The sequence below is a fragment of the Typha latifolia genome, chromosome 11, assembly GCF_019914945.1.
Source record: "Typha latifolia isolate L0001 chromosome 11, TyphaL0001v2, whole genome shotgun sequence".
In the NCBI taxonomy this organism is placed as follows: Eukaryota; Viridiplantae; Streptophyta; class Magnoliopsida; order Poales; family Typhaceae; genus Typha; species Typha latifolia.
Genome location: NC_133096.1, coordinates 9,263,931 through 9,290,374, shown reverse-complemented (window position 1 = coordinate 9,290,374; position 26,444 = coordinate 9,263,931). Strand labels below are relative to the sequence as shown.

General features: G+C 39.4%; 6 protein-coding genes across 7 annotated transcripts; all 6 read right to left on the bottom strand.

The window, feature by feature from the left end:
- Nucleotides 1-484: 484 nt before the first annotated feature.
- On the bottom strand, nucleotides 485-2,083 carry LOC140797935 (transcription factor TRY-like). The gene is made up of 3 exons (XM_073151643.1): nucleotides 1,635-2,083; nucleotides 1,442-1,529; nucleotides 485-754 (listed from the first exon to the last, which is right to left on the bottom strand). The coding sequence occupies exons 1-3, from the start codon at nucleotides 1,690-1,692 to the stop codon at nucleotides 643-645; spliced, it is 258 nt and encodes an 85-aa protein (XP_073007744.1). The 5' UTR covers nucleotides 1,693-2,083; the 3' UTR covers nucleotides 485-642.
- Nucleotides 2,084-2,642: 559 nt separating this feature from the next.
- LOC140797631 (RNA polymerase sigma factor sigE, chloroplastic/mitochondrial-like) lies at nucleotides 2,643-6,046 on the bottom strand. The gene is made up of 5 exons (XM_073151236.1): nucleotides 5,225-6,046; nucleotides 4,758-4,904; nucleotides 3,694-3,930; nucleotides 3,278-3,541; nucleotides 2,643-3,044 (listed from the first exon to the last, which is right to left on the bottom strand). The coding sequence occupies exons 1-5, from the start codon at nucleotides 5,942-5,944 to the stop codon at nucleotides 2,850-2,852; spliced, it is 1,563 nt and encodes a 520-aa protein (XP_073007337.1). The 5' UTR covers nucleotides 5,945-6,046; the 3' UTR covers nucleotides 2,643-2,849.
- A 515-nt stretch (nucleotides 6,047-6,561) lies between these two features.
- LOC140797632 (protein SEH1) lies at nucleotides 6,562-11,287 on the bottom strand. The gene is made up of 8 exons (XM_073151237.1): nucleotides 10,920-11,287; nucleotides 10,411-10,522; nucleotides 9,712-9,812; nucleotides 9,546-9,623; nucleotides 8,947-9,102; nucleotides 8,388-8,500; nucleotides 7,563-7,689; nucleotides 6,562-6,872 (listed from the first exon to the last, which is right to left on the bottom strand). The coding sequence occupies exons 1-8, from the start codon at nucleotides 11,067-11,069 to the stop codon at nucleotides 6,732-6,734; spliced, it is 978 nt and encodes a 325-aa protein (XP_073007338.1). The 5' UTR covers nucleotides 11,070-11,287; the 3' UTR covers nucleotides 6,562-6,731.
- Nucleotides 11,288-11,496: 209 nt separating this feature from the next.
- Nucleotides 11,497-13,074, bottom strand: LOC140797633 (hydroquinone glucosyltransferase). The gene is given in 2 exon segments (XM_073151238.1): nucleotides 11,497-12,438; nucleotides 12,441-13,074. Coding segments are annotated over 2 exon segments (1,362 nt in total). The 5' UTR covers nucleotides 12,963-13,074; the 3' UTR covers nucleotides 11,497-11,598.
- Nucleotides 13,075-15,367: 2,293 nt separating this feature from the next.
- On the bottom strand, nucleotides 15,368-18,956 carry LOC140798298 (probable GABA transporter 2). Of its 2 annotated transcripts, XM_073152110.1 has the most exons (8): nucleotides 18,784-18,956; nucleotides 18,441-18,671; nucleotides 18,258-18,355; nucleotides 17,722-17,908; nucleotides 16,417-16,547; nucleotides 16,102-16,338; nucleotides 15,596-16,019; nucleotides 15,368-15,518 (listed from the first exon to the last, which is right to left on the bottom strand). In XM_073152110.1, exons 1-7 carry the CDS (start codon nucleotides 18,848-18,850, stop codon nucleotides 15,630-15,632), a joined length of 1,341 nt encoding a protein of 446 aa, XP_073008211.1. In that variant the 5' UTR covers nucleotides 18,851-18,956; the 3' UTR covers nucleotides 15,368-15,518; nucleotides 15,596-15,629. The 2 variants fall into 2 exon arrangements, with proteins under 2 accessions (XP_073008211.1, XP_073008210.1); XM_073152109.1 differs by having other exon boundaries at nucleotides 15,368-16,019; nucleotides 18,784-18,933.
- Nucleotides 18,957-20,549: 1,593 nt separating this feature from the next.
- LOC140798206 (uncharacterized) lies at nucleotides 20,550-25,123 on the bottom strand. The gene is made up of 5 exons (XM_073151976.1): nucleotides 24,760-25,123; nucleotides 21,748-24,643; nucleotides 21,439-21,499; nucleotides 21,143-21,366; nucleotides 20,550-20,910 (listed from the first exon to the last, which is right to left on the bottom strand). Exons 1-5 carry the CDS (start codon nucleotides 24,887-24,889, stop codon nucleotides 20,856-20,858), a joined length of 3,366 nt encoding a protein of 1,121 aa, XP_073008077.1. The 5' UTR covers nucleotides 24,890-25,123; the 3' UTR covers nucleotides 20,550-20,855.
- Between the last annotated feature and the right edge of the window lie 1,321 nt (nucleotides 25,124-26,444).

The window sequence follows — 26,444 nt, the reverse complement described above, 5'->3', positions numbered from 1 at the left end:
AAATACATTATCTATAGTGTTAGATGAAAAATTTATAATAGTTTTTCTTTTTTTTCTCTTACTTATCTTTCTATTATTGTTGAGTGAAAATGGAGGTTATCTTAAAATGGTATGTTACAAAACATAATTATATAGGATACTGATGTTGCTAATTTTAGAATTAATTTAAAATTAAAATTAGTATGTCATAAGAACTTTAAAAGCGGGTTCGATTATTTTAAAATGATTAATAGACTGAATTTATTTACAGTTATAAATTTAAAGAAATTTAAAAGACGAGTAATCTTACACAGAGGGCACAATTTTTATATATGTCAGCTACGCTTCTGTGTAACACATATGCCAGAGTTTCTTATTTTTTAATATTATTATTTATATTAAATAATGTTTATTTTTAAATATAAAATTACATTTATTTTGTGCATAAATATTTTATATTAAATTTTAGAAATAAAAGAAATTAACAACAGCGACAATAGGAAACTTGTGTCACATAACACTGCTCATGAATCTTCTCAATAATGTGTGGATAAATGTAACATAGAAGTTCAAAAAGGCATACTGAGGCAATCCAGGATTTATACAAGTATATAAGCAGAACAGCTATAAAGCGTCAGATAAACTAAACTATCTCTATCTCATTTATCTCTTTCTACTTCTTTTCTCTGTGAATCCTTCTCCATGCCTCATTATCCAAAACCTCTCTATTTCCTCTGGCTCCCTGCCTGGGATTCTCCCAGCTATCAGTGTCCACCTACAAAATTTTCTTATCTTGCTGATATTATCAAGAAGAAAAAAAGTCCGGAAAGTTTGGCACTATATGCAGGACTCTGTTTCAGAGTTCAAAATAGCTGATATATCAAAAATATTTACCTATCATTTCTTATCAAACACACATAATTTTATTAAAATTATTAAATAATTACTTGATCTACAAACTTAAATTGTTAGACATATTATACCTTTAACATGCCCCTCAAGTGTGACTCTCAATACTGCAGCAACGTAGACAGAAAATAATAGATTGTAATATAAATATCATATTAAATAATCAGTTAACCCAAAATTTAAACTACTAAATAACATAGCAACAATATATGATACTTTTAATTAACAAATTATACCCTTGCTTGCTTAAGGCTTCAGGTTTCTTTGTCAATTGTCATTCTTTAAAGCTGCTCCATAGCTAGTGTTTTCTACCCATCAAGGCATCAAGTTGCTCTTGATGTGATATAATATATAGTGGTTCTGTTCCATTGTTGTAACTTTCTCAAAAGCAGCACCACTGATGATTTGGTTTTGTTTCATCAGAATGAGGACTGCCCAATCATAATACCACTATGATGTGACAAATTTACATTTACTTTACATATAATTTGATCACAGATAGTGATAAATAAACAAAAGGTGAAAAAGAAGACAGTGATTTTTGAGATTTTACCTGTCTCCCACCAGCTTATACATTCTGTAAATAAGATCTTTCTCTTGTTCTGATATGTTAATAGGCTCCCACTCTGCGCTGGTAACCTCTGCCAAGAGAGAAACTAGTTCATAAAACTCAAAACATTTCATGATACTAATTAGTAATGATCAGGCGAAAAGCAAAGTGAAAGAGAAGAGAAGCACCACCAGACCTTCAAAGTCATCATCAGTGGACTTGGGCTTCTTCTCTCTTAGTCGACGCTTGCCCATGGCTATAGATAGAATAACGTCCGTTTCCAGATATTCCCCTTTTCCTCTTTGTTCAACTTTCTTCTTCTCTTTGAGAAGAGGGGGGGGACATCTTTATGCTCGATAGACTTGGGAAGCAGATTGCTGCAACCCCTGAGTGCAGGAATCTCTTGCAACCGAGTAATAGGCAGCATCTCACAGGGGGTACTAATACTAAGAAATTTCTTTCTTATATATCTTCTGGGTAAACTGTTCCAAAAGATGTCTAAATCATATACAAATATATAACCTTTTAGTGAAAAAAATATCGACCCCAATATTTACTAGAAATCCTAACCTATAATCGATTCACAGGACAGGAGGACCAGACAACTAGACTTATATTGAATCAAGATGAGCTCTTACAAATCTCAAGGCGCTATAAAACTGAAGCCTGGCTATACATGTAGGGTTTTATGGTTGCACGTCTTCATCATTAACATAAGTTGCCAAAGAAACGAACCGCTCTAACGCAAATAATTGTACCATCAATGACATTTATTTCGTGTGTTATGCGGCATGTGAGCAGCATCCGATGATTCCATTCCATTTCTCATTATGGAGTTAGAAAGGGAGGTTGTCTTGATCAAAACAGAGAGAGGAGAACAATTGCAACGAGAAGTGAAGCAACAGACAGAAGAAACTGGTGGACCAAACAAACACGGCTCAGTCTGGAAGATTCCATGTCATTGTAGAGAGAAAATGGCAGTATATACTTTGCAAAAAACACGGCCCAGTCTGGAAGATTCCATGTCATTGTAAAGATCTAATGGTAGTATGTACTTTGAAAACGACCATCGTAAACATGACATACACTTAGCAGAGAGGCCGATTCGGAAGCTCGTAATTTGCTCGCAGGGAGTTAAAAGAACGATGAGATCCCCAGGTACTTCAAGAAATTTATCATTGGAATAAAACCATGGAGAGGTGAATAAATTTCTAACGAGAAGACTCATCTTTTCATAACTTTATATATTACAAAGTTTACACCTGAGGTCTAAATTTTACCTCATAAGAATGTTGTATATATGGTGTGATGCTTAGCGTGTATGTTACTGTGACTATCATACACAAGGTTCGTTTATAATGAGGAAGTATGAGGTGAAAAATATACAGTACAGGTACAATATGTCCATGTTTCAGAAGTATCGTCGCAGATAATCAACGCGAGCTGGGTGTTTGAGCTTCATGAGTGCCTTCACTTCGTGCTTGCGGACCATCTCTCTCGAGATATTCAGATTTCCCGCGATCTCACCCAGTGTTCTGTTGCCCTTGCCGTCGAGTCCATATCTCTGCCTGATTACGACACTCTCCTTGGGCTTTAGTGAATCTAGCTGCAGAGAAAAGAAAAGAAGATAGTAAGTATATTTTCAATTATTATTGTCGGCAAATGGTTTAAACTTGAATATATGACTATAAGATCTATTGCAGAAAAAGCCCTGAGAGGGATTCGTATAAGTTACTTCAAAAGTCTACTCATAATCATCACGCTACGAAATTGGATGTGGCTAAACATCTAAACAAAAATGACATACTTTTGTAAGAGTTGTTAATTCTGAAAACTAACCACATCATCAAGAGCAAGTCGGAGAAGTGCAGGCTGTCTACATTTATCACCTCCAGTACCGTCGACATCAGTGATCCCGTTGATAAATTCTTCTTGTGTAACTGAATGCTTTGCATTAAGGGACAAAACTGGTTTTCCTGCCTTTAGGACATAGAAATATCTTTCTGGTGATATTCTTACTCTGTCAATGATCTCCTCCTCAGAGGGAGGTCTCTCAAGTTCAAATGACAACTCTAATTTGGCCTTCTGGATTACTTGTCTGACCTGCATGTTTACTTTAGGTAGTGATTAACATGCTCAGCATTCATCAACCAAACTGGACTGAAAAAAATCTGAGGCTCTTTATACTACCACAATAAGACACAAAACAAGAAGATGCAAACTTTTGACATCCTTGAGGTTGAAGTCTGTCATACCGATTCAATTCCAAAAGGAAACCGTGTTAAACTTGAAATTATCATTGACCGAGTAATAGAATGCCGGATCCAAAATAGGCCATATGTGGATAGGCGAAACCCTCGCTTTGTTTCAAACCGGTCAATGGCTGTAATAAGACCTTTAGCACCAGCTTGGCAGAGGTCTTGGAACTTCGGGCCACTTGCAATGTCTGGATAGTACTTGTTGATGACAAATAAAACTAGGCGCAGGTTGTGCTGCAAGATTTCCCATTACCAATTATTAGCTTCCAATTCATGGCAATTAAATAGTAATCAATTTTCTATATAATAAAATAAAGCATCAGATAAAGTGCTCGACTTCACTAACTTGGCATAAAAAGGGTTTAAAATATTAAGCTTCGTAAGGATGAAAGAGTAAAAAACCAGTGTGGCGGAGAATATTTTTGTCTATTATCAACCAACTAATGCAAAGAGACATGGTTCTGACAATCAGGACTTGTGAAAATCAGATGCATATATCTACAGGTCTATTCTCTACTAAATAAATATATTGCTCAATTATAGACCAAAAAGTTGGTTACTAATGAAGATTAAAATATGGTAGCAGTTAATGACCCAACAAAACCTTCAATAAAGATTACCTTCTCACAATTTATCTATCATTCAGGAACATAAGGACAGAAGTTCGTTTTGTAAAAGGCTAATAGTGAATATCTAAATATGAAGCACAGTACTCGAGTGCAAGTAAAGATCCAACAGTGACAAGAAAAGACCTATGTGGATGCCCCCACATAGCAAATAATAACGATGAATTAATTTGTAATTGTATCTGAAATAGCTACTACATTCTTTTAGCAGAAAGATCTACTGGAATGAACTTACAATCACATAGAGGAATTAGATTTGTCCGATTACAGGAGTCCATGCAACCAAAAATTTCTGCAACTGGATTTTAGGTTCACGACTGTCAGCTATATTCAGTTTCAGTTTCAGTTTCCTAGTATTGATAACATAGAGGAGCATATGCTACTGGTTTGATATCAGAAAACTCTACATGGAATAAATCTGGTATGGGCTGTTACCTTTATTAATTTGTTCCTTGCTGCTCGACCAATCTCTAACTGTCGTCTTAATTGCATGACACTAATATTCATTGCACCCGCCAATTCTCCATCCGTAGGTTCTCTATTTAGATCTTTGTGCAAGTTCTCCTTCAATTCAAGTATTGCCTAGAATTCAATACAGCAGAAAAATCAAGTTAAAGTTATATCAACTAAGAAAGTATCAAAAAGTGAAGCAGTCAATTTTCTCCTTAATTAGTAAGATAGTCAAAACAGTAGCTCTCCTGTTATGAATATGTACATCACCAAACTTCTCAGGAAGAAAAGAGAGCATGTATAGCAGTAGCAAGATATCACACAGGAAACAATAAGAAGGATCCATCAAAAAATATCAAAACAGAGGATGCCAATTAATATTCTATCAATAAAAAGAACAACCAAAGAAGAGAAGGCAAGAGATTTGAAGGAAAAAAAAAAAACAATCTCACCTTCATCGGCTGCATCAGCTTGAACAATCGAGTGTGCTCCGATGAACTAAGCACTGGCGGTATCTTCATCTTCTTCCAGTCCAAGCTAGCCAAGTCTGTCGACACTGAATGCTCCCTTACGAGCCTCTCCACCACATCCTCACCAAGCTCCTTCCTTTCACCGCTTATTGCGACTGCCACCCCTTCCTCCTCCTTTCTCCTCTTCCTCAAAGCCACCCTCTTCTCAAGGCTCAACCTTTTCGGTCTCCTCCTCCTACTCCTCACCACACTAATATTACACACATCCCCAATTCGACTCTCCTCCTCCTCTTCTTCCACCCTCTTCCTCCCCCGACCCGTCTGCCTCCTTCTTCGATCCACGCCGATGTCCTCGGCGTCCGAAATCTCTGCAGGGCTGAGCTTGTAGATGTTCTCGAGCACCGCGGCAACCTCATTGTAGTTCAAATCGCAAGAGTCCGAGGAAGGAGAGGAGGAAGGGGAAGCCGCGGTGGGAGCGGCGTCGATGGAGACGGCCTTGACTCTCTTTGGCTGCTTAACAGCTCTCGTGAGGCTCTTCTGAGGTTCTTTCACGGCTTCCGACGGCGAGACCAAGGCCAAACATTTGGTGGGCCTATTGGAGTCGAAGGATAAGAAGAAAAATGACCGCCGGAGAGGCGGCGATCGGCGGACGCCGACGAACGCAGCCGGTGGGGCCGAGCTCGGTACGGTAGCCGATCCCATGATTGCACGAATCTTAGGGTAGTCGGATATGCCGATGTGGTGATTCCGGTGAGAAAGATAGTCGTAGGCGAGAGCGTGAGATTGAGAGACAGGGGAAGAGGGAGTGTAAATAATATAGCGGGGAACAACGGCTACCACAAGGATCTTCTACAGCTCGACGGGATCGAACGGTGAGGGTTGGGCGCGCGCTCGATCAGACGGTGAGAAATGGTGAAGTTGGAAAGTGGGGAGACGTGGCCAGGAGGTGAGCAGAGGAGTGGGTGGTGAGATACATATGGGTTCCAGGATGGATCCGTGGATGATGTTGGTGACACGTGGATGATTACTATAAGTGGCGTGATATTTCTGGGTACCCCCCTATTGGTGGGGCCGGAGGAAAAGATTTTTGAGGGCTGAGGAGGGCTGCACGTCGCTAGTCTTGAGGCCATTTGAAATGGGAAATTGGAGAACGGAACGCGCGTAAAGCTTATAGCCTGGTAAAACCTTTCAAACGAAAGCGAAGGGCACAAAGACTTGCAGACCGGTATACTCCGCCCCCCAAAAAAAAACTTTATGAAGGTAGGGCTAAGAATGCTCAAGCTCCTAAAAAAAACAACAATGCGAAGTTACCATATGTATGACTAACAAACCAAAAGAATAGAGTCCTAATTGCCTGATAAAGTAAAACCACAAAGTGGGAGAAAATATTGAGTTAATATACAAGGATTATCAGGTGGCTGCTGTTTCTTGTGAAAGAAAAGATAAAAAGGAAGAAGAAGAAGAAATACTACAAAATGAAGTACTATTGCTAAGCTTGTATCCCATTGCATTCAAGTGAAGCTTGTTCGTGCCATACTCCATTTAAGTTAGATTGCCATAACCTTACCATTCCATCACCGCCTGTTGATGCTAGTGTCATACCGCCCATGTCCCACTCCAATTGCCACACCTGCAGAATTTCAATACGTAAGTAATGCAGCTTAACTTAGCAGCAAGTCACACACAAATAAAGCATCAAGTAGAAACTTGATTTTAGGCTCAGAAATGAAGATAGTGACAGAAATAAAAGAAAAAAAAACTGTAGAAAACTGTGAAAAGAGGGAGTAAAAGCATTAAGCCAAAGGCTTAAAGTTCGGGAGGAAATTGGGCTTAAAGTGTGTTTTGATGATTAACGCTTTAAAGATGAGGCAGCCTGAAAATATAAAGGAGCTGAGAATGGAGTAATAACAGAACAAAGAGCATCAATTTAAAGAAAATAACAGCAAGGATTAAATGTAACATGTAACTCTAATAGTGGAAAGATAAATGATAAAAGAATGTCTTTGTTGGTCATTTGATTTACTATGAAGCACAAATTGAAATTGTTGGGATAAGTTACCTATAAAGCAGTAAGGTAAAGATTGATACAACAATATATGTGTGCAGAAAAATAGATAAAGAGAAGTACTAAAACCCAAAGAAAGCCTATTATTTTGTCTATGATATAAAGTGGATTCATAGAAACAGAAGAGATGTGCATTGATGGAAGAAAACTGAAAATTAGATAAACTGAAACATATTATTTCCAATGCAACTTCAGTTCAATGAAAGATTGATGTTCTAAAAAGGCAACAGGAAAACAGAAATATGTGCTTCATACCTCACCATCATGGCCAGAGAGTAATGCAACCTTTTCTGTTGAAAGTCTTCCATCAGACTCGGGATTCAATCCTACATGCCATATTGCAATCCCCTTGCAAGTTGCAACAGCTATAACCTCATAAGGCCTGCAAGAAACAGGGCCATGGATTTTTACATACCCTAAACGTAAGTTCCAGGTTTCTTAAACAAAATCGGTACAATAAGAATATGATGACAGTGAGGAGATAATCTGGATATTATTGAGAAAACCTCAAATACATTTAATCATTTACTTCCAATTAGGAAAGAATCTCAGAGTCTCTCTCAATCCTAAAATTGTGCAATATTAGGTTTCAACTAGTAAGTTGGTGTATATTACATTTTTAAACATCTTAGCAGGGTGGAAAACGAACCTTACAATATGGTAAGAGAGGACAAATAAGCATGCATATTTTACTTTTAAGCATGGATTGAAATATCGGCCGATCCCAATCCGTATTGCCGAAAAGTATCGATTGATATGACTGATTTAGTTTATCTCTGATCCAAATTATCCGAAATGTAAGACCGATACAATAGATACATATCGTATTTTTAGTTACCCAATCCCAATCCCAAATCCGATAAACTACCAAGTTCTTTTAAGTAATTTCTCATTTGATAGTAGTAAGAGAACAATAAAGCCATAATGTGATATTTTATTGCAATATGAAGAAGTCCCATATAAAGGAAATACCAAGTGACAAGGTGAGCTAAGACTATCTGCGTATGGTAAATAAATAATCAAATGCTATCCTATAGCGATGAAAACAATGCATACATCTTACTCAAAATGTTGACTAACCTGCCTATGTTGGGGGCCCAAGCTACAGCATGCACCCTATCTCCACTGTCCTCGGGCAAAGCCAGCTCTGCAACTGGTAGCCAACGCTGATGAGTCTCTTGAAACTCCCAGATCTGTTAAAAGTTTTATTGCACAAGATGAAGAAATCTTCTGTTTGAGTAAATAATTATTCCAACAACTATGACTACAAGAGACATATGCACACTTTTGAGAGAAAATGAAAGAATATAGGGAAAACATTTCATCCTCACAAAGAGAGCATGTAAAAATAAGTACAACTATGAATGATACTGACTATTCTCAATCAGCATTTTATATTAGAATGAACCCCTGTCCAGAGAAAAATGTATAGAGCAGTCACTTGATTATAAATTGGAGATATGACAGTTGAACAACCAATTAAAAAAAAATTCATATCTATCTATCACTACTCAACATCAATAAATAATCTAAGAAATCTGATCAAGCTATGAAGTATCATTTACACAATGGTCTAAGCGACAGGAAGGTCACAAAAATAAACTGCATATCCACAAAGCAGTCTTAGTATTCCAGAGACCTTAGAGGAATTGAACGGTGGCAAGTCTGAATTGAAACCCAGAACAAAACTAGCCTGCTGGCTTTCACCTCTTTGTGGATTCCATGCAATAGATGCAGATAAACAAGATGGCTTTCCAAACCTGGAGACTGAATCAATCACGTTATGGAACTCCGCCTGCCAGGGATAGAATTAAATTCAGTATAGCTTAAACATACTGAAAAGCAATATGTTTTATTCCAAGAAGAACTGAGAAGAAGACTCTAAAATGGTAAGTGCCAACCAAACAATTTAGTTTGAGTCATCTCAGAACATCATCTCACTTTGTTTGCTCAGACAAAATCATATCTTTAGCAGATGACTACTTAAGCAAGATAGCTTCAAAAGCAATTACAAGTGCAAGTTAAGAACAAGAGTGGAAACTTTAACAAAGAGAGTAAATTGCAAACATCAAAAGGAAAAAAAGAGGAGAACAGCATTGATGGAGTTTCAGCACTGGGCTTAAATATCAGAGATACAATATCACCTTTCGTCATTTGGACACCTAACAGGAAGACAAAACGAATAATAAAGTGACATAGAAGGAAATTTACAGCAAAGTTGGATGAAAATGGACAAACCTGAAGCTGCCACTTGTCTAATTCCAATAGGTCCAAGAGCTCATAGACCTTGACATGGCCATCCGAATACGCAACAACCTACAAGAGTCCAGCAAGTTAATTGTGAAACAAGAGATGATTGCAAAGCCCACCGCTATTCAACTGAGTGTCATCAGTCAGAACTCACCATTTTCAGGCTTGTTAAAAGTACTTTGAAGTATACATTAAGTATGTGAAAACCACCGGTATCCAAGAGCATGCACCTCTTCCATGATACTGTTTGATTATCTGTAGACATAAAAAAAAAAGCAACCTAGCTTAGTTAAACATTTCAGTTTCAAATGTTCAAGTTCTTATTGTTCCCAAAAAATAACAAACTCAAAAAAGAGAAAGTGGTAGGATATCTAAAGCATATATTATGTCAAAGATCAATTCGCCCAGCTAATAGTTAGTATATGTATCATGCACAACATTTGCCCACTCCCATGATGACTTCATCCTTACCAGCAAACTTACTTACTAGATAGATGGAAAACAAGTCTTAATCAGAACTAAGATATATAAAATAAAATACCATAAAAGACTAGCAAACATTTGACCAAAGAGAACTCTGTACGAAAACAAAGGAAATTTTCTACTTCCAGATGCCAGCTAGACACATCCTTAAGGAATGCTAACTATACAAACTGGAGGCAAAGTATCACAATTCTTGCAAAATATGCAAACTCACGATTGCTCTCAATTATCCAAACAGCTATCTTGTTCCATAAGGGAGAGTGCAAAATAAGTTTTCAGGCTTACCATGGCATGCAGTATAATTACAAGGTCGATAGATTAAAATCTGAAAGACACAAAGAAAAATAGCTAAAATGATGTTGTTTTAAACCTTCGCCAACCTCCTCCCATAAGGACAATGTTCCATCAACACAAATGCAAGCCACTGCGTCACCATATTCTGGAGGAACCCACACAACATTCACAATGCTACTCGCATGTGCCTGTGCCAGTAATAACAAACAAACAAAAATAAAAAATTATTCGAGGAGTTATCTATCAATAAGAAAATTGAAGTTAAATCTCACATAATATGCAAAAGACAAACTCCAAGGCCCAAACCCTGAATCCTAGAAAAAGAAAAATCCGTAAGACAACTATCAACTATACATTGATATCTATTAGAGACATCCATTTCCGCAAAAATTCAGCATCACGAAAAGTAGAATATCTTACCTCAATGCTCATTAAATCGAAAACAATACAAAATTGAAACAGATTCTAGGGTTTCAAACAAGCTAATAGTGGAACTCAAGGAAAAGGAACGATCAACAACGGAGACAATCGCAAATAAGGAAGATAGAGTTCTAGAGATTCGAGAGGTAGGATTAGGGCAAGTACCTTCCATTTGGAAGATAGTGAGGAGGAGGAGTCAAGGGAATCGTAGATGGAGACGTAGCCATCGGCGGAGCCAACGGCGAGCCTTTGGCCGCAGTAGTTCCAGCCACAGCACACCGCGCCCTTTTCTAGAGTCGCCACCTCCATCTCCATCCCTCCGTGTTTTGTTTTGTTTCGTTGAAATTAGTCCGTAGAGACTCACTCTCCTTCCCTTAGTCTGCGTCGTTTCTCGACTCTTGAACGGGTTCGGCCTTAGGCACCTCCGCTCCCCAGCGTTTTGAAGCCCACGCAACGTGCATCGCACGTGCGGTGCGCGTTGGATGTTGTGATTCGATGTCTACTACCGTGATGCAGGAAATTCTTGCACTCGGGGGCAGCAAGATACGAATCCCTCGACTTATTTCTTCAAAATTCGCGAAAAGGCTAGGCGACCAGTGTTATCCTCTTTAGGATTACGCTACTCCCTGCACGTGACCGATGTCCTGTATGATAAGTTGCTATAACTAGAAGAAGTCCAGGTTTGAGAATTGAGATGCTGCAATGCTCGATGCTTCGCAAAAAAATAATTACGAGAATAATGTAGAACTAATATAAAGGTACGGGTTTGATTTTTTATTGGATCGTCTCGATCATAATTAGTCCATCCAGTAAAATAGAAGAAGCTAGAGACAGGTAATGACATCTACACAGCAAGTGCAACTCTCCACTTGTTAGCCACCTCTTCCAACGCCTTGTACGACGATCCCTCCTCAGACAACGCCTTAGATCCGGCATCTCTTAGATCCTTAACACGGCGACGAGCCTTCTCCCCCATCTCCCCCTCCATTAACTCCAACACCACCTTCGCTATCTCCTCTCTTGGAAAAACGCCATCCTCGCGAGCTTTTGGCTTCAGCGCGATCTCAACACCATCCACCAGCATAAGCGCGTTCATCCGCTGCTCCGCGAACAACGGCCACGCGATCATCGGCACGCCATGCATTGTGCTCTCCAAGCTCGAGTTCCAACCGCAGTGAGATAGAAATCCACCGGTGGCTTCATGGCCGAGTACTTTAATCTGCGGCGCCCAAGAATCCACCACTTTGCCCACGTCTTTAGTCCTTTCTACGAATCCTTCAGGTAGATAGCTCAAAGGGTCATCGCTACTCTTTGATGTGAAGTACGCACCAGCCGCTTCCTTGTCACTCGGGCGTCTAGCGATCCATAAGAATCTTTGCCCGCTCTGCTCCAGCCCAAAGGCCAACTCTCTCGTTTGTTCCGTAGACAGGGTCCCACCACTCCCGAACGACACGAATAAAACAGAGCCACGTGGCTGCCGGTCCAGCCACTCCAAGCATCCGTAGTCGTCTGTCTCGTCCAAACTGGACCGGGCGAGGGGTCCGACCGGGTAAATAGGTGGATACCCATGATCTTGTTGCTCTCGAAGAGCTTTGATCACGTCCGGTTCCATCTCCTGGAAGCTATTTACCAGAATGCCTTCGGCTTGATGAAAAGTTCTGCCGATGTGGACGAACCAATTATAGATCTTGTCGGACCGGTCTTGCAGTGGGTCCAAGAGGTGGTCTCGTCGAGGGTAGGAAGGTAAAAGAAGAGCGAGAGCGTCATGAAATTGCAAGTGAAGAAGATGTAGTGAGGGATAGAGAGCTCCTTGGCAGCGCCAAAGGTATCGGGGCAGAAAAGGTCGACGACGAAGGCCGCAATGCCACTAGTAGTACTCTTCTTGAGGTCGAGGAGGGCGGAACGCACGTGAGGGACCGCGCGAGAGACCAAGGCAGCGAGGCGCGCCTCCATGCGCGCGTCTCGGGGGAGATCGTCGAGGGGGACGTGGGGGAGGGAAAGGGAGGAGAGGCCGGAAGGAAAGGAGGAGAGGAAGGTGGATTTCGTCGGGGAGGAGAAGTTGGAGAATGTGAGCATCGTGGCGGTGTAGCCGTGGTGGAGGATGAGGCGCTTCGCGAGGTCGACGAAGGGAATAATGTGGCCCATACCAGGGCACGGGAACAAGACGATGTGTGGACGTGGTCGTTCGGTTATGCTCTCCTGCGCCATTGCTAGCTAGCTGTTGGAGTCTTTACAGTCAGGTGTATATATAAATCCTTGGGCTGTTTCACGGTTGGGAAATGGCGGGAAGTAATTCTACGTTTTTATAAGCAAATTAAGATCGAAGGAGAAAGGAGTCGTCCAAACGAAGCCTTTCATGGTTTATTTTAGAGACTGAGTAGTTCATATTCTTTATTCCCACACAGGAAGATTATTCTCTACGAACCAAGATGAGTCCAGAAGCCCAATTGGTCAATCAACGTTTCGGTAATTAATCAGAAAAATATACGTTGCTCAAATTATTGACGAGGACTACAATACCACAGAAATATAATTAAGTTGGGTTTACTAGTTCTAATTTTGGAAAAAAAAAACAAAAGAAAAAAAAAAGGAAAACTGATGACCATATTCAACTACTTAATATCTTATGTTAATTACGAGAAAAGAAATCTATTGCATGCGATGTGGAATAAAAAGAAGAATAAAGACAGGGCGGAGAAAGAAAATTTGATTGGAGGGGGTCTCTAATCATACAGAATACTTATAAAATTATTATCTGTTAGAATAATTTAATTTTAAATATTTTAGGTATGAAAAAAGAGAAAACATATCTAAAATTTATCAATTAATCAAATTTGAATTTCCTATTATATACTTTAGTTTTTAATATTAAAATACACATATCTGAAAATAAAACAGTATATGGGAATATTCTATTGATTTAGGGGTGGTGGGGTGCGAGCAATTAGTTTGAAATACAAAAGGCAACAAGTAGCCTTTTATTATAGATTTTACGTTTCTATTATGGCCAAAGATTTAAGAAATTAAGAGTGGATACGATGAAAAAAGCAAAGATATTGATACAAAAAAAAGAATGGAAATACAAGAGAAGGACGATGCAGTTACTTAATTTGAAGGAGCACAAAGTTTTGTAGTGAAACGGCCATCTTTTATTTTATTTTATTTTGGAAAAGAAATAGTCAAAGAGGAGACACAACGATCATTGGAGAATGCATGTTAATATCAAATTAATTATCAAAGAACATTTCTTGCATAGAACCATCGATTAGAAAAGAATCATATTCGTCATCCAGGCAGAGAGAATAAAGGCGACGTTATAATATTCTATACTAGCGAAGTAATTAACAGAAGCTTGAGATCACCCAACAACTGGTCCTTGTGGTCCCTTACAAGTTGTTCGAAAGTTCCCACAACTAGAATATATCCGCAATTCAATTGGTTGCGTTCTAAAGACGCATAGCATTCGTATATGTGCTTGTTGTGTTATACCATTCGATCGAAGAAGCTGACACAAAGTGAATTACCTATATATATATATATAGAGAGAGAGAGAGAGAGAGAGAGAGAGAGAGAGAGAGAGAGAGAGAGAGAGTAAGAAACATTTCCCCCCTCTACTAAGTATTTAACTCCAGTGCCACCTTCCATATCTTCTAGATCTCTTGGAAAGATTAATTCCATCCACCCGAGCTTTTCGCCTCGGTGCGATCTTAACACCATCCACCAGCAACGCTAGCTGCGTTCACGAAAACAATGACCACGTGATCATTGGCACGCCATGCAACGTGCTCTACTACAAGGTCGAGTTCCAGCCGCAGTAGACCGGTGGATTCCCAACTTCTTGCTGATCTCGAAGAGCTTTGATGACGTCCAGCTCCATTGTTGACCGAAATGCCTTCCGCTCCATGATCAGTCTTCCCCGTAGGGGAGGCTCTAAGTATAGGCCGACGCCGAGGTCTTCTCCATGGACCGGGGCATCCGGGCAGACGAACTGGTTCGGGCAGGTCGCGGAAGTCGCACGAGGTGCTCTCGTCGAGGGTAGGGAGGTAAAAGAGGAGCGCGGGCGGTAGTAGTACATGGGGGGACGGCGAGGTGCGTCTCGATGATCGCGTCGGAGGGGAGGGAGGAGAGAGTGACGGATTTCTTCGGGGAGGAGAAGTTAATTGGAGTAAGAGAGGAGGGAGTCAGTGAAGCCATGGTGGCCTATATATGCCAGGGCTCACGAGGAAGACGATGTGCATGCCGACGGGGTTGTTCGATAATGATCTCCGCCGCCATGGTTAGCTGCTGGAATTAATCACATAAGTATTCCTGTGTTGTTCTGCCGCAAGTTCTTTTTATGGGCAATTTTCCCACAAGGTTACGACGAAGAAAAATAGAAAAATGGGTTTAAAAAATGATTAATTGGGTTTGAACCATAGAGATATAAATAAGTTGGGTTTGAATCAAATGTTTCTTTTTTACTATTTTAAGTCTGCCAACTTTTTTTTTTATCACATCTTTAAATCTAAATTTGAAAAACCCTCCTCAGATAAGCCCTTTTAGTCCCGGCCTCTCTAATTCCTGACCACGGCTACGAGCCTTTTAGTCCCCATCTCCCCGTCCATTAACTCGAATTTGAGTTTCAATCTTCATTCTATTTCTTTATATATATTTTTTCTGATTCTGATACCCATCATTGTACAAAGGAAAGATTCCTTACACGGCACCGCGTAATCCTATGCTTCTATGCACATATCGGTAAATTTGCATAAAAGGTCTTGTGTCCTAGAAAATCATAAATTCCACGCTCAAAACAGAGCAAAAATAAAGAAAGAAAGGAGCAGAATGAAAGTGATACATACCCATTTGATTGGTCACACCCTAACAGTTAATATTTCAATCCACCACATTGTTACTGAAGAGCTTAAACTGGTTCGCGTCAAGAACAAGCTTCCTGACAGATGCGAATGCGCCGGTGATCCCGACGCCGGTGAAGATCACCATAATGGAGATATTGATCCAGTAAACAAGAGAGTTTTTCGGAGGAGCAATTGCCATGTTATAGAGAAGCATAGGAAGCACGAAATCAAGCGGGATGAAGCCAATAGCACCCACGACCGCGACGATGTCGCCGAAGAAGGGAAGCATCGCCGCCATGAATGCGCAGAACACCATGTATAGTGTCCTTAACACTATCCTCGGAATTAGATTCCTTTTGGAGAACATCCCTTGTTGAACATCAGCTGAGTTCTTCTCCATTATCTCGTAGGCCACTTGAGAGTATACCTGTAGAACAAGTTTGTTTAGTATGGAGTATATACGATCTCGACGATCTCGTTTCCGCCGACATGATTGGTTGACAACATACCAAACCAATGGCGAGGAGTTGAAGGAGAATGAAGATCACTGCGAGGCCTAGTAGCCATGTAGGAGCTAACGAAGGTCCACTATCTGGTAATAAACTCTTGAGGACGTTGGATTGCACTTGTTTCCCAAATGCCCAATACCCAGAGATGGCAGCGGAGTAGAACGTAACAAATATGACAGAGTAGCAAAGTATTAGCCCCTTCACCATTTTCCCAGTTGCCGGAGGTGCCAACGTAGCCTGAAAGGTTACTGTCCAATTCAAATATGAATTGGTTTCAACTTGCACACTTGAAAACTACTAAGAAACTATCATTACTTGAATTTCTGGTAATATCCCATTCCCGAAGACGGAAGCCAAGATGGAGATGGACGTGAACGCATTGAAGGATCTCTCAGATTTAGAGGAGTCCAGTGAGTATTCCTTCGGTGGAGCATCTTTTGAGAAACCTGGGAACAGAGAAAGACTGTGACTTGCAAGCAGAGATTATTTAGGGCCAGGCCCAGTTGTGCCCCAATAGCTTAATAGGCTTCAAAATTCTTTTCTATTTTCTTTTTCTTTTCGAACAATTAAATCAACCATCCAACGAAAGAAGCCGCAGGGTTCTTAGAGAGATTAAATCTAAGCCACTGTAGTAAAACAAGCAAACACAATAAGATAATTGTTTCAACCTCAACTGCTAAACTTTATTTGTATGTAGGCACTTTTAATCAAAATAATTGCTCAGCATTTCTACTAAAGCAATCCTGATAAGTCCAAGATAGGATCCATTATGGAAGCAACTTATTATAATAAAACAAAAAAGAAGATGATAGCAGTGGCACGAGAATCCGAATATTAATTATATCTTTCCGGTAAGTCCTCTCATTTATAAAATCGAGGTATCTAATTCTCCCTAGCTGGATTAAGAATTTAAAACGGCAGCCACTAATTTCCTAGCACGATGATATATAAAGTGCAGAGTTGCTAAAAGATAATATAAATCCATAATTGCAGCTCAATCGTTATATTCTGTCAATCGGTAGAGATATATTGAGATTGATATTTAATAATTTTTTTATTAAAATATTGTATATCTATTTAAATTTGTTATAGCTTATTTCTTAGTAGAGTTGACCGAGTTGGCTATATATTAGGAGCAATGAGTTGATACTAACTAATTAGTTATTAAAAATATTTTTTTATCTATTAATAAATTAAAAATATTTTTTTACATATGTGTCTAGATAAACTTATAAAAATATTAGAATTTAAATATTATAAGCATTTCCTTAATAATAGGAGTGTCAACTTTTACCAATTTATTATTATTCTTATTTTTTAGATAAAATAGATAACTAAGAGAAAGAAATAAAATATGACTAATTTACTCATACTATTTAGAGAAATGATATGTACTTTTGATTAATTTTATTTAGTACTATCTAATTTTAACCGTTCAATTAGGAGAGAGAAATTAATAATTTTTATCGAATAATTTGTCATATACTAGATGGTACTTTATTTGACTAACTTATAAATTACGGCTCATAATTAATTTAAGAAAAAAATTATAAGATTTAAGAATAAAACATAAGATATGTATATTAAAAAAAGTAAAGCAAGTTAGGGTTAGAAAATGACCTGCACGAATGCAACCTATGACAACGAGCAACGTGTAGCCCAGGCTCAGGAGAAGTGAAGCGAGGTTGATGTACCGAAGAGAGTGGAAGGATGGCAATTGAGATAGAAAGATTAGCACCACGGTGACGATAATGATGAAGTGGTATAGTTTTAGGGGTCCATCTGGTGAAAGATTTGAGTACATTATCTTCTCCGGCCCCATGCAAGTGCCAAGATTACAACGTTAATGTGACATAAAGAGAATAATGTCAAGTTAGCTACCAAACAGTACAAGAACGTTGATCTGATATCAACTTTTCATGACATATATAATGAAATCCATTCAAACCCAAATTGTTGATTGATTTGGGGATTCCAGGCATGATCCAAGTCTAATTGCTCCAAATATTTAACATCATCATAATGAACCCATTCCCAAAATTCCAAAATTTGGCATCGACCCACCCAACGAAAACGATCGAAGTCAGCCATTAAAAACGCGATAGCTCCAAAACTAAAGAGAAAGAAAGAAAGAAGGTTGTTGAAAGCTTAGCTACCTCCAGTGAATCCCCTGCAAGCAATATAGCACCAATCCCTACTCCCATGTTGATCGCCGTCTGCACGCTCACCACGAAGTAAAACATCCATCCCGATCCTAAAATCCAACCCAAGATTAATCCAATCACATACATACATATATATATGCATCGTCTTCGACTTTGAAAGAGAAATATGTATACCGAGAACGTCGGCGGCCAGCTCGCGAAACCTAATATGGCGGCGGCCCTGGCTTTCGCAGTGGTCGAGGACCCTCGACATGAGAAGATACGCGTAAAATGTCACGGCGGCGACCACCGTGAGAGAAGACAACCCAAGCCCCCATCCCATGCCCCTCAACGCGTATGGCAGCGTTAATACCGTCGGCCCAACGATGGCGGTGGTCAGATGGAAACCAGCATGCCACCAATTCCCTGATCCAAATTGGGATTTGTGTACGATCGATTGCGTAACGTTAATTAATCGCATCTTATTATATATTTATATATATGTGCATATATAAATGGCGAGGTGCAAGAGATAGACCTTTGGATTCGAGCACGAAGGCTGCGCCGCCGTCTATCGGATCTTCTTTCGGTGTGGCTTCTCCCATGGGTTTTGGAGGGAGGGAGAGGAGGAGGAGGAGGAGGAGGAGAGGTCGGGAAGGAGTTGCGTGGTTTTAATATTTTAGAGGGATGGATTTGTATAGATAGTTAAATACCTCACGCTGATGCTGCCTCGATTTCCTCTCTATCGGGTGCGGTGCTATCGGGTTCGGATCCGGATGCGGATTGGTGGAGTTATTAGGGGTAACTACATCCTGACACCTATTTAATTGGAGAAGGTGGAGTGATTTAATTGGCATCTCGGTTGACTAAATGTCTGAGATTGCAAGATTGAAGGGTAAATTACAATTTACCATATATCTTGTATATTTTAACTTTTAGTACTCAATCTCTATGATCCATATTAAATTATAACATATTAATTAACAAAAATACGAAAGAATAGTCTACTTTGAGGATTGTAGAGCTACTTTAACTATTTAGCAATTGTATTTACATACAAAGGTTAGGTTTTTAAATTTAAAGTATATAAAGTTGAACTTTGGCTAAATTACGATGGGGGAAACTCAATATTTCCAATATTAAATTATCTTTTAAACTCGTCTGACATGGTAAGCCATGCAATTTATTCCTCATTCTCCCATTAGTTTGTGACATTAAATTTTCGGAAAGAAATAGTACATACCCATCAATAAATGAATTTTTGGCTAGATCTACGGCCACAGTAAAAAAAACTATTTTGTATTTTAAACACAAACCATGGCCTTAGAATTACCCAACGATCGGGGAAAAAGAGGCCCTAAGTTTATGGATCGATGCAATATATTAATATGTGCAAGGTAAGCCAACTCGATTATTATTGGTGTAAGCAATTATAAATTATTAATCTTTTGATACGCAAAATGCATATCAAAATCTTGTCAGTAAATTATTAAGAGACGTTGACCTTTATTTCGTTAATATTTTTTTCATCCTCATGTGATTAAATAATGGCTCTTATTTTATAATATTTAGTTTGTCCAACTTAGAATTGCCTACATCTGGAATCACGTTGTCAAAAATTAGTAGTTAAACAAGTTTCTAACCCCCTTGAAATCAACTATATCCATCTCATCATTTTCTTACCATGCAATTTAAGCCTAACTATATTTAACTCCCTCTGTAAATCCTTTAATAATGGTGCCACAATAAACTCAAAATCATACACATATCATAATTAATAAAAAAAATTCAAATAATTATTTACTATGAAAAAATTGACTCATAACTTCTATCATGATTTAGTAAGATTCAATCACTAAGGTAGTGCATTAGTAGTTTCCATGTAAGCATTTTAGTATTTAGTTTGAATTAAAATGGATGCCTGAAGGTTATTAATCGGCAACGACTTGTAAAAGGAAAAGGAGGAAGTCGGCTAGAGCAAGGATGTATCCGAAACTAAATAAAGTCGGCATGTTCGGAATCTCCCGCGCCGGCTTCAGAAAGGGGTAATTTCTATTTCAGCCGCAGTGCGAAGTCGGTGTCTTACCACCGTCTTCTGAGATGGAAGTCCACCAGAGAAGAGTTCGGTTAGTCGAGTGTCTGAGATGCCGGCTTTCTTACGACTTCCCCCATATGAAGCGTTTTGCTACCGACTTCTCAATAATAGTGACGTTATACCTCGTCTTTCTGTTATGTGACATGATCAGTTCTAAACTACCAGACAAGAACAAAGGAACAGAGCACAAGAACAAAGAGCTCCAGGAATAGAATAACCACATCGTAAATAAGCAGATGAATAGAATCAGTAGTACAAGCTGGTCAAAAGCAAAATAGGAATGATATCATGTTATCATAATGGAAAGAATGGAACGGCTTTTGTCAGGACATGATGTATAATGGGATATCAGATATATATAATTCAAGTACATCCAATCTTAACTTAAGCCTCATGAGAAGACTTGTTGGATAAAATTACCTCTTCTTTTATCACTGGCATCTTCACTATTGTTCCTCGCATGTATAACTTTCGTGCGAATATTGATAAGCAACGGCCGCACTCAAGACTGCAAGCTAACTTAGCTCTTTGGGAGCATGCATGCCAAATCCGCGTTTCAAAATTTCAACTCTGATCATCAAGAGATTGAAGTTTAGAGAAATTCAAATACATAGAAAAAAAAGTATACTAATAAATCAAAAAACCTACATAAAAGGAAAGGAAAACACAAGCTGTATGGATCAAACATTAATGTTTGAACTAATTCAATCATTTGTGCTCATTCTATGATATAATGATTAATCTCCATCTTTGCCAAGGAAAATCTCACAAACATAGGTTCATTTAAAACTGAGAAACTTACGTTGGGGCAAGCTTGCCAAGATTATGTAGCTCTTTGCCAGATGCTTCATCGAGAACTTTTCCTGACATTTCAATAATGTAAGAGCGCCTGGACGTACGCTGGAGCCCTCTCTCCACAAGCAAATCCAAATCTTTCTGATTAAGCTCTCTCCCATTGACAAGAACTCCAGTGTTCCCATCAGCACAGTTTCTAGGCATGGGATATTTGAATTCTTTTATGAAGGACTGCAAGGTAACATTCTATTAGTATTACCGTGGAAAAGCTGGTGGAGCATAATGAAGAAGGACTGAGCTTACAGGAATAATGCCAAGGCATTCGTGTCCCATGACACCCCAAAATCCAGCACGGTAATCGTACCTAAATTTGAAAGAGGTCTGACATAAGTAAGAAGGACAATAGTTGGGTTAAGATAAGCATGCTTAAAAGAGAACTTAGATAAAGTCTTTGCTATCCAAGTCCAACATGAATCACAAGAAACACTATCTCTCCATTAGCACTTCTAATGTAAAAGATTGACAAGGAGCACTATATAAAAAGCTTGACAGTAAGATCTAACATTTCAGAATACTCAAAATCCACATCATCAATGTGGATCAATGACTTACCAGTAGGCACCAGGATCAATTGGACCGGCTTTCTTCTCAGCCTTCTTAAGCAAACGATCAGAAATAGGATGACCATTAACTGAAACTTTACATCTACCACTCTCAACTGATTGATTAAATAAAGAGAAGTCCTTCAAGCTTTTCTTTATCAGACCAGCAAAAAATGAATTACCACTCTTACCAACTATAGGTTGATCTTCACCATGTCCAACTTCAACTGAGCCTTCAGAAAATCCAGAATATGGATACCGAGTAAATGATAAATCCATTTCATTTGCTAGTTGAGCATCTTCAATGGACTGCTGCTTTAAATCACCCTTAACCACATTCTCATAACCAGAATTACTGCTCATGATTTCATCTTCAAAATCATCCATATCTTGACTAAAGAATGGATGGACAGAATTCTTCTGCAACCCAAAAACATATGAAGCCACTTGAGCATCAAATGACAATTTGTTAAGGCTTGATGAATCTCTCTGAGATCCTATATTCTCTGGGCTCTCCTCATTCCCAGATCTGCTAGAAAACGTGTTGCAACCTTCCATTTTTTCTGAACAGTTCATGTTAGGCCCGCATTCTTTTTCTGACAGTTGGTCACTCATTGCAGGAGAACCTGGATCATCATCTGCAGAATGGATTTCATCTTGTATGCTGTCATATACTTTAGATTGAGCTAATACAGAATTTCCATCAAAATTCTCATGACAGTGTAAATCTTGGTTCTCTACATTCGTGGACTTAGATTCTCTGGTCTGGCCACATCTTAAATCCCCTGGACACTCCACATCCCTAGACCTAATAGAAGATGTGGAGAAAACCTCCATTTTTGTTGAATAGTTCATGTTTAACCCAGATCCTTTTTCTGTCATTTGATAATCTGTTGTAGGGGAAACTAATTTATTACCTGTAGAATGAATTTCATTTCGTGGGCTGTCATAATCTTTAGAGTGAGACAGAACAGAATTTCCATTACTAAGCTCATGCTTGTGCAAATCTGGGTTCTCCGCATCCCCAGACCTGCATTCTCTGGTCTCTCCATGGTCATCCCCAGAACTACTGGAAGATGTGGAGAGAACCTCGGTTTTTGCTGGAAAGTTCATGCTTGACCCACGTTCCTTTTCTGTAATTTGATGTATTATTGCAGGAGATATCGGATTATCATCTGAAGATTTGAGGTCATCTTGTGGGTTATCATGATTTTCACAATGAGGGAAAACAGAACTTCCATCAATAAGCTTGTGATACTGCAAATCTTGGCTCTCCACATTGCCTGACCTATAATCTCTGGTCTCTCCACATCCCATATTCTCTAGGCTCTCCACATCTCTGGACTTGCTGGAAGATGTGGAGGGAGACTGCATTTTTACTGAACAGCTCATGTTTAACCCACATTCATTTTCCACCATTTGATGACTTCTCATAGGAGGAACTGGATCATCATCTGCAGGATGGATGTCATCCTCTGGACTTATCATAGGAGGAACAGGATTTCCACCAATAACGTTCTGATGCTGCAAATTTTGGTTCATCCGATAATTGCAGCTTCCATTGTTAACAATCATGGGAACAGCTGACCAGGTCATGGAAAAAGCAAACACCTTTTCATCAAGTTCGAATATGATCGCCTGAGAGCATGACCCACAACGCAGCTTATTTGATTTCTCAGACATGTGAGGGATTTTAGAAGGTAGCTGAAGCAATTCAAAACAATTAGAGCATATTATGAATGGAGCAGCACCACCAATAGGTCGACAAAGGCGTTCCACCCTCTTGCTACGGAGTGATACCCTTTTCTGGGTCTGTAACTTGTGAGAATACAAGGACGAATCTATAAATCTTCTGTCATAGTTTTCTGAACTTAACAATGATGATCTATCAGCAGCAGGAAACCCACGATTTCCTGCTCTTTGATAACTAATGGAAATGGGCGGAACTCGCCCAGGAGGAAGCAAATGTTGATAGCAGTGCAAACATGAGCAGGCAGGTTGATGGTAAAAGCCATAATTTTGATCAGACGTGACAGGATCTAGATCAAACTGACTATAGAGATAACTGTCCCTTGGTCTTTCTGCATACTCAGCGTAGGGATCATAAGGCACTCTCCTGTATCTTTCCTGATATCCATGAATACCATTCGATGATTGCACAGGAGAGTGAAAATTTGGCATTCCCATATCATGCCTATTCAGATGATGTGAACGTGTAGCATTGATCCGATTGAACGGTGGCTGTTCTTCTTCAGAAAACCAAGGGCTATGGTGTTTATGGTTGAAGGAAGACGAGGCTGCCCTTCTATTCCTGGGTTCTGCTTCTCTCTGTTTGCCCATAAATTCACAAGATCGAGTAATCTGATCTCTCAATTCATCAAGCTTCCTTAAGAGCTCCACTGGATCTTGCTCGAGGTAGTCAACTCTCCTGGTTCCTGCTGGACTCTGCTTCTTGTTGAGGTCTTCATTGGCATACCGGCTAGTAGGTCTCCTATACTTACCAAGTCGGCCTTCGATGGAAGTAGAAGAAAATGGAATGCCCATTTTCTGATCCTTTGAAGCTTCACGCGGTATTGATGCTCTGAACCTTTCTCCGCCCTCCAAAGCTTCTTTCTCACAAACTCTGAGATCCCTATCAACATATCCAATACCCATCTTCTTTTCTCTCTTCCTCTCTATGTTTTCTTTAGCCAATTCATCCACATTGGAAGTAGTATTTTTGACCGTAGCTTCAAAGACTGAGGCTTTAGGTTCTCTCATAGCACTCTCATATGCACAAAAACCCGAACCACTGTTAGGTTCTCTATCCAAACCATTCTCCAAATTACCAACAAATTTTATCTCACCTCCATCAGATCTTTCTGGTGAAGATCCTAATGCAGGAGTTTGTTTTCTTGCTGTAACACCTAGATTAACAAAACCAACAGATTGGCATGAATTCTAGACAAACTAATTAAACGGATGAAAGATCTATTTTTTTTTCCTACGAAAAAGTTCAGCGAAACGGGAATCAAAGGCATACCTTGAAGGATAGCATTGCAGCCCCCACAACGATAAGCCGCGAGAAGTGGGAGCTCGGGGAGGATCTTATTGCAATTGGGGCAACGCACGAGTCGAATCTGTGACGCTCCTCGTACTCCCCTTTCCGCCATTTGCCCTTAAGGGGAGGAAAAGAAAGAGGAGCTACAAAGTGATCACGGCTCTGGGTACAAACTCCATGACCACATAGAGCTCTTCTTGACAAGAAACTCAGAGAGATCAAGAGATTGCGATCCCGAGATTGCCATTAGGGATACTTTCCTCCTTAGTAGACCTTGGAGTTGGTCCACCATGAGAGAGAGAGAGAGAGCGAGAAGGCGGTGGTTAGAAAGAATAATGCTGGGAGTGGGAATGAACAAACGAGGAGTGGACTACAAGATGGTGAAGATGTCGGCGCAGATTTGTCTAATTTCGCCGTCTTCACATGAAAGTGGAGAGAAGGGTTAATTCTAATCTTACTGTAAGTTTAACCCACATTTATCGCACATGGCAGCTTCAAAAGTAGCCCCAATATTTCACTTTTAACCGCTACTTTCTAACATCAGGGACTAGAAATAGAAAGTAGTGACAATTTTCTTTTGGAAACTCACTTTCTAGAATTCAAGTCTCTGGAAGGCATCATCACTTTCTTCTATGTAAAGCTAAGCCAAATTTGACTTTGGCTACTCTTTTATAAAATATTTCTGAGAATGTGGAGAATATTGCATGAATAGGACAGGATGCAGTACAGTTCATATTATTCTCAACTGGAGCTGGCAGGCTTTGCAGGTTTGAACACATCACAAGGATATATCAGCATGACATTCTCAAAGATGCTAACTGACAGAATAAATATCATTGTCATTGCCTCCAGTAGAGCCTCAACTATGATTTCAAAAAGACTTTAAGCTAGAAGATGCCTCAGCATGAGCCAAAATCTTCATCAATGCCACAAGCTGAGCTCATCAAAATATGAGGAACTCATACATAAATTCCAGTCTACATGAAATGGGTTTTACTAGGTGAGCAAAAGGAACGTAGTAAAGTGTGGCAGATTCTCTAAACCAATTTCAGGAGTAACATCAAAACTCTTTGTCGTTGGAGGATAGGCTTTTTGCATCAATGTGCTGTCGTCTGGACCTGATCACCAACTTTGTGAGGTTTGTTGGCTATATTCGTTTAAGTGACATTAATGAAATTCTTGGCCTATAGTTTTTTTCCAAGAGGAAATTGTGAGAAAAATAAACAGCAAAACTCTGTACGGGAAATAGAACAATCAACAACCTGTTTCATTGCAAGAAGACAAGCTCCAAAAGAACAACGGTGGAGTTTGGCTAATCTTTAATTATTGGGTGCTAATTTGGTTGTTCAGCACATGCTAACCATGTGAAAGCTCTCAGGTAATCCTGTCATCACATGCTTATATTTATTATTGGAACCTATAACAAAGGACTCGTGACATGATCAACTTATGCAATCCTATTATCCCAGCACACTCTGACCTGGAAGACATCTTAAGATATTAATTACAGGCATATAATTCAAGAAAAATCATTAGCTTCGGAGGTTGAATTCAGTGTACAAAAAGTTACTCTCTGAACTACTTGTAGACAAAGTATGGGAGAAATGGACCTCTGCATGCATCTAAGGCTCGTTTTACCAGTTCAGGGATGTGCAAAGTGCACCTCT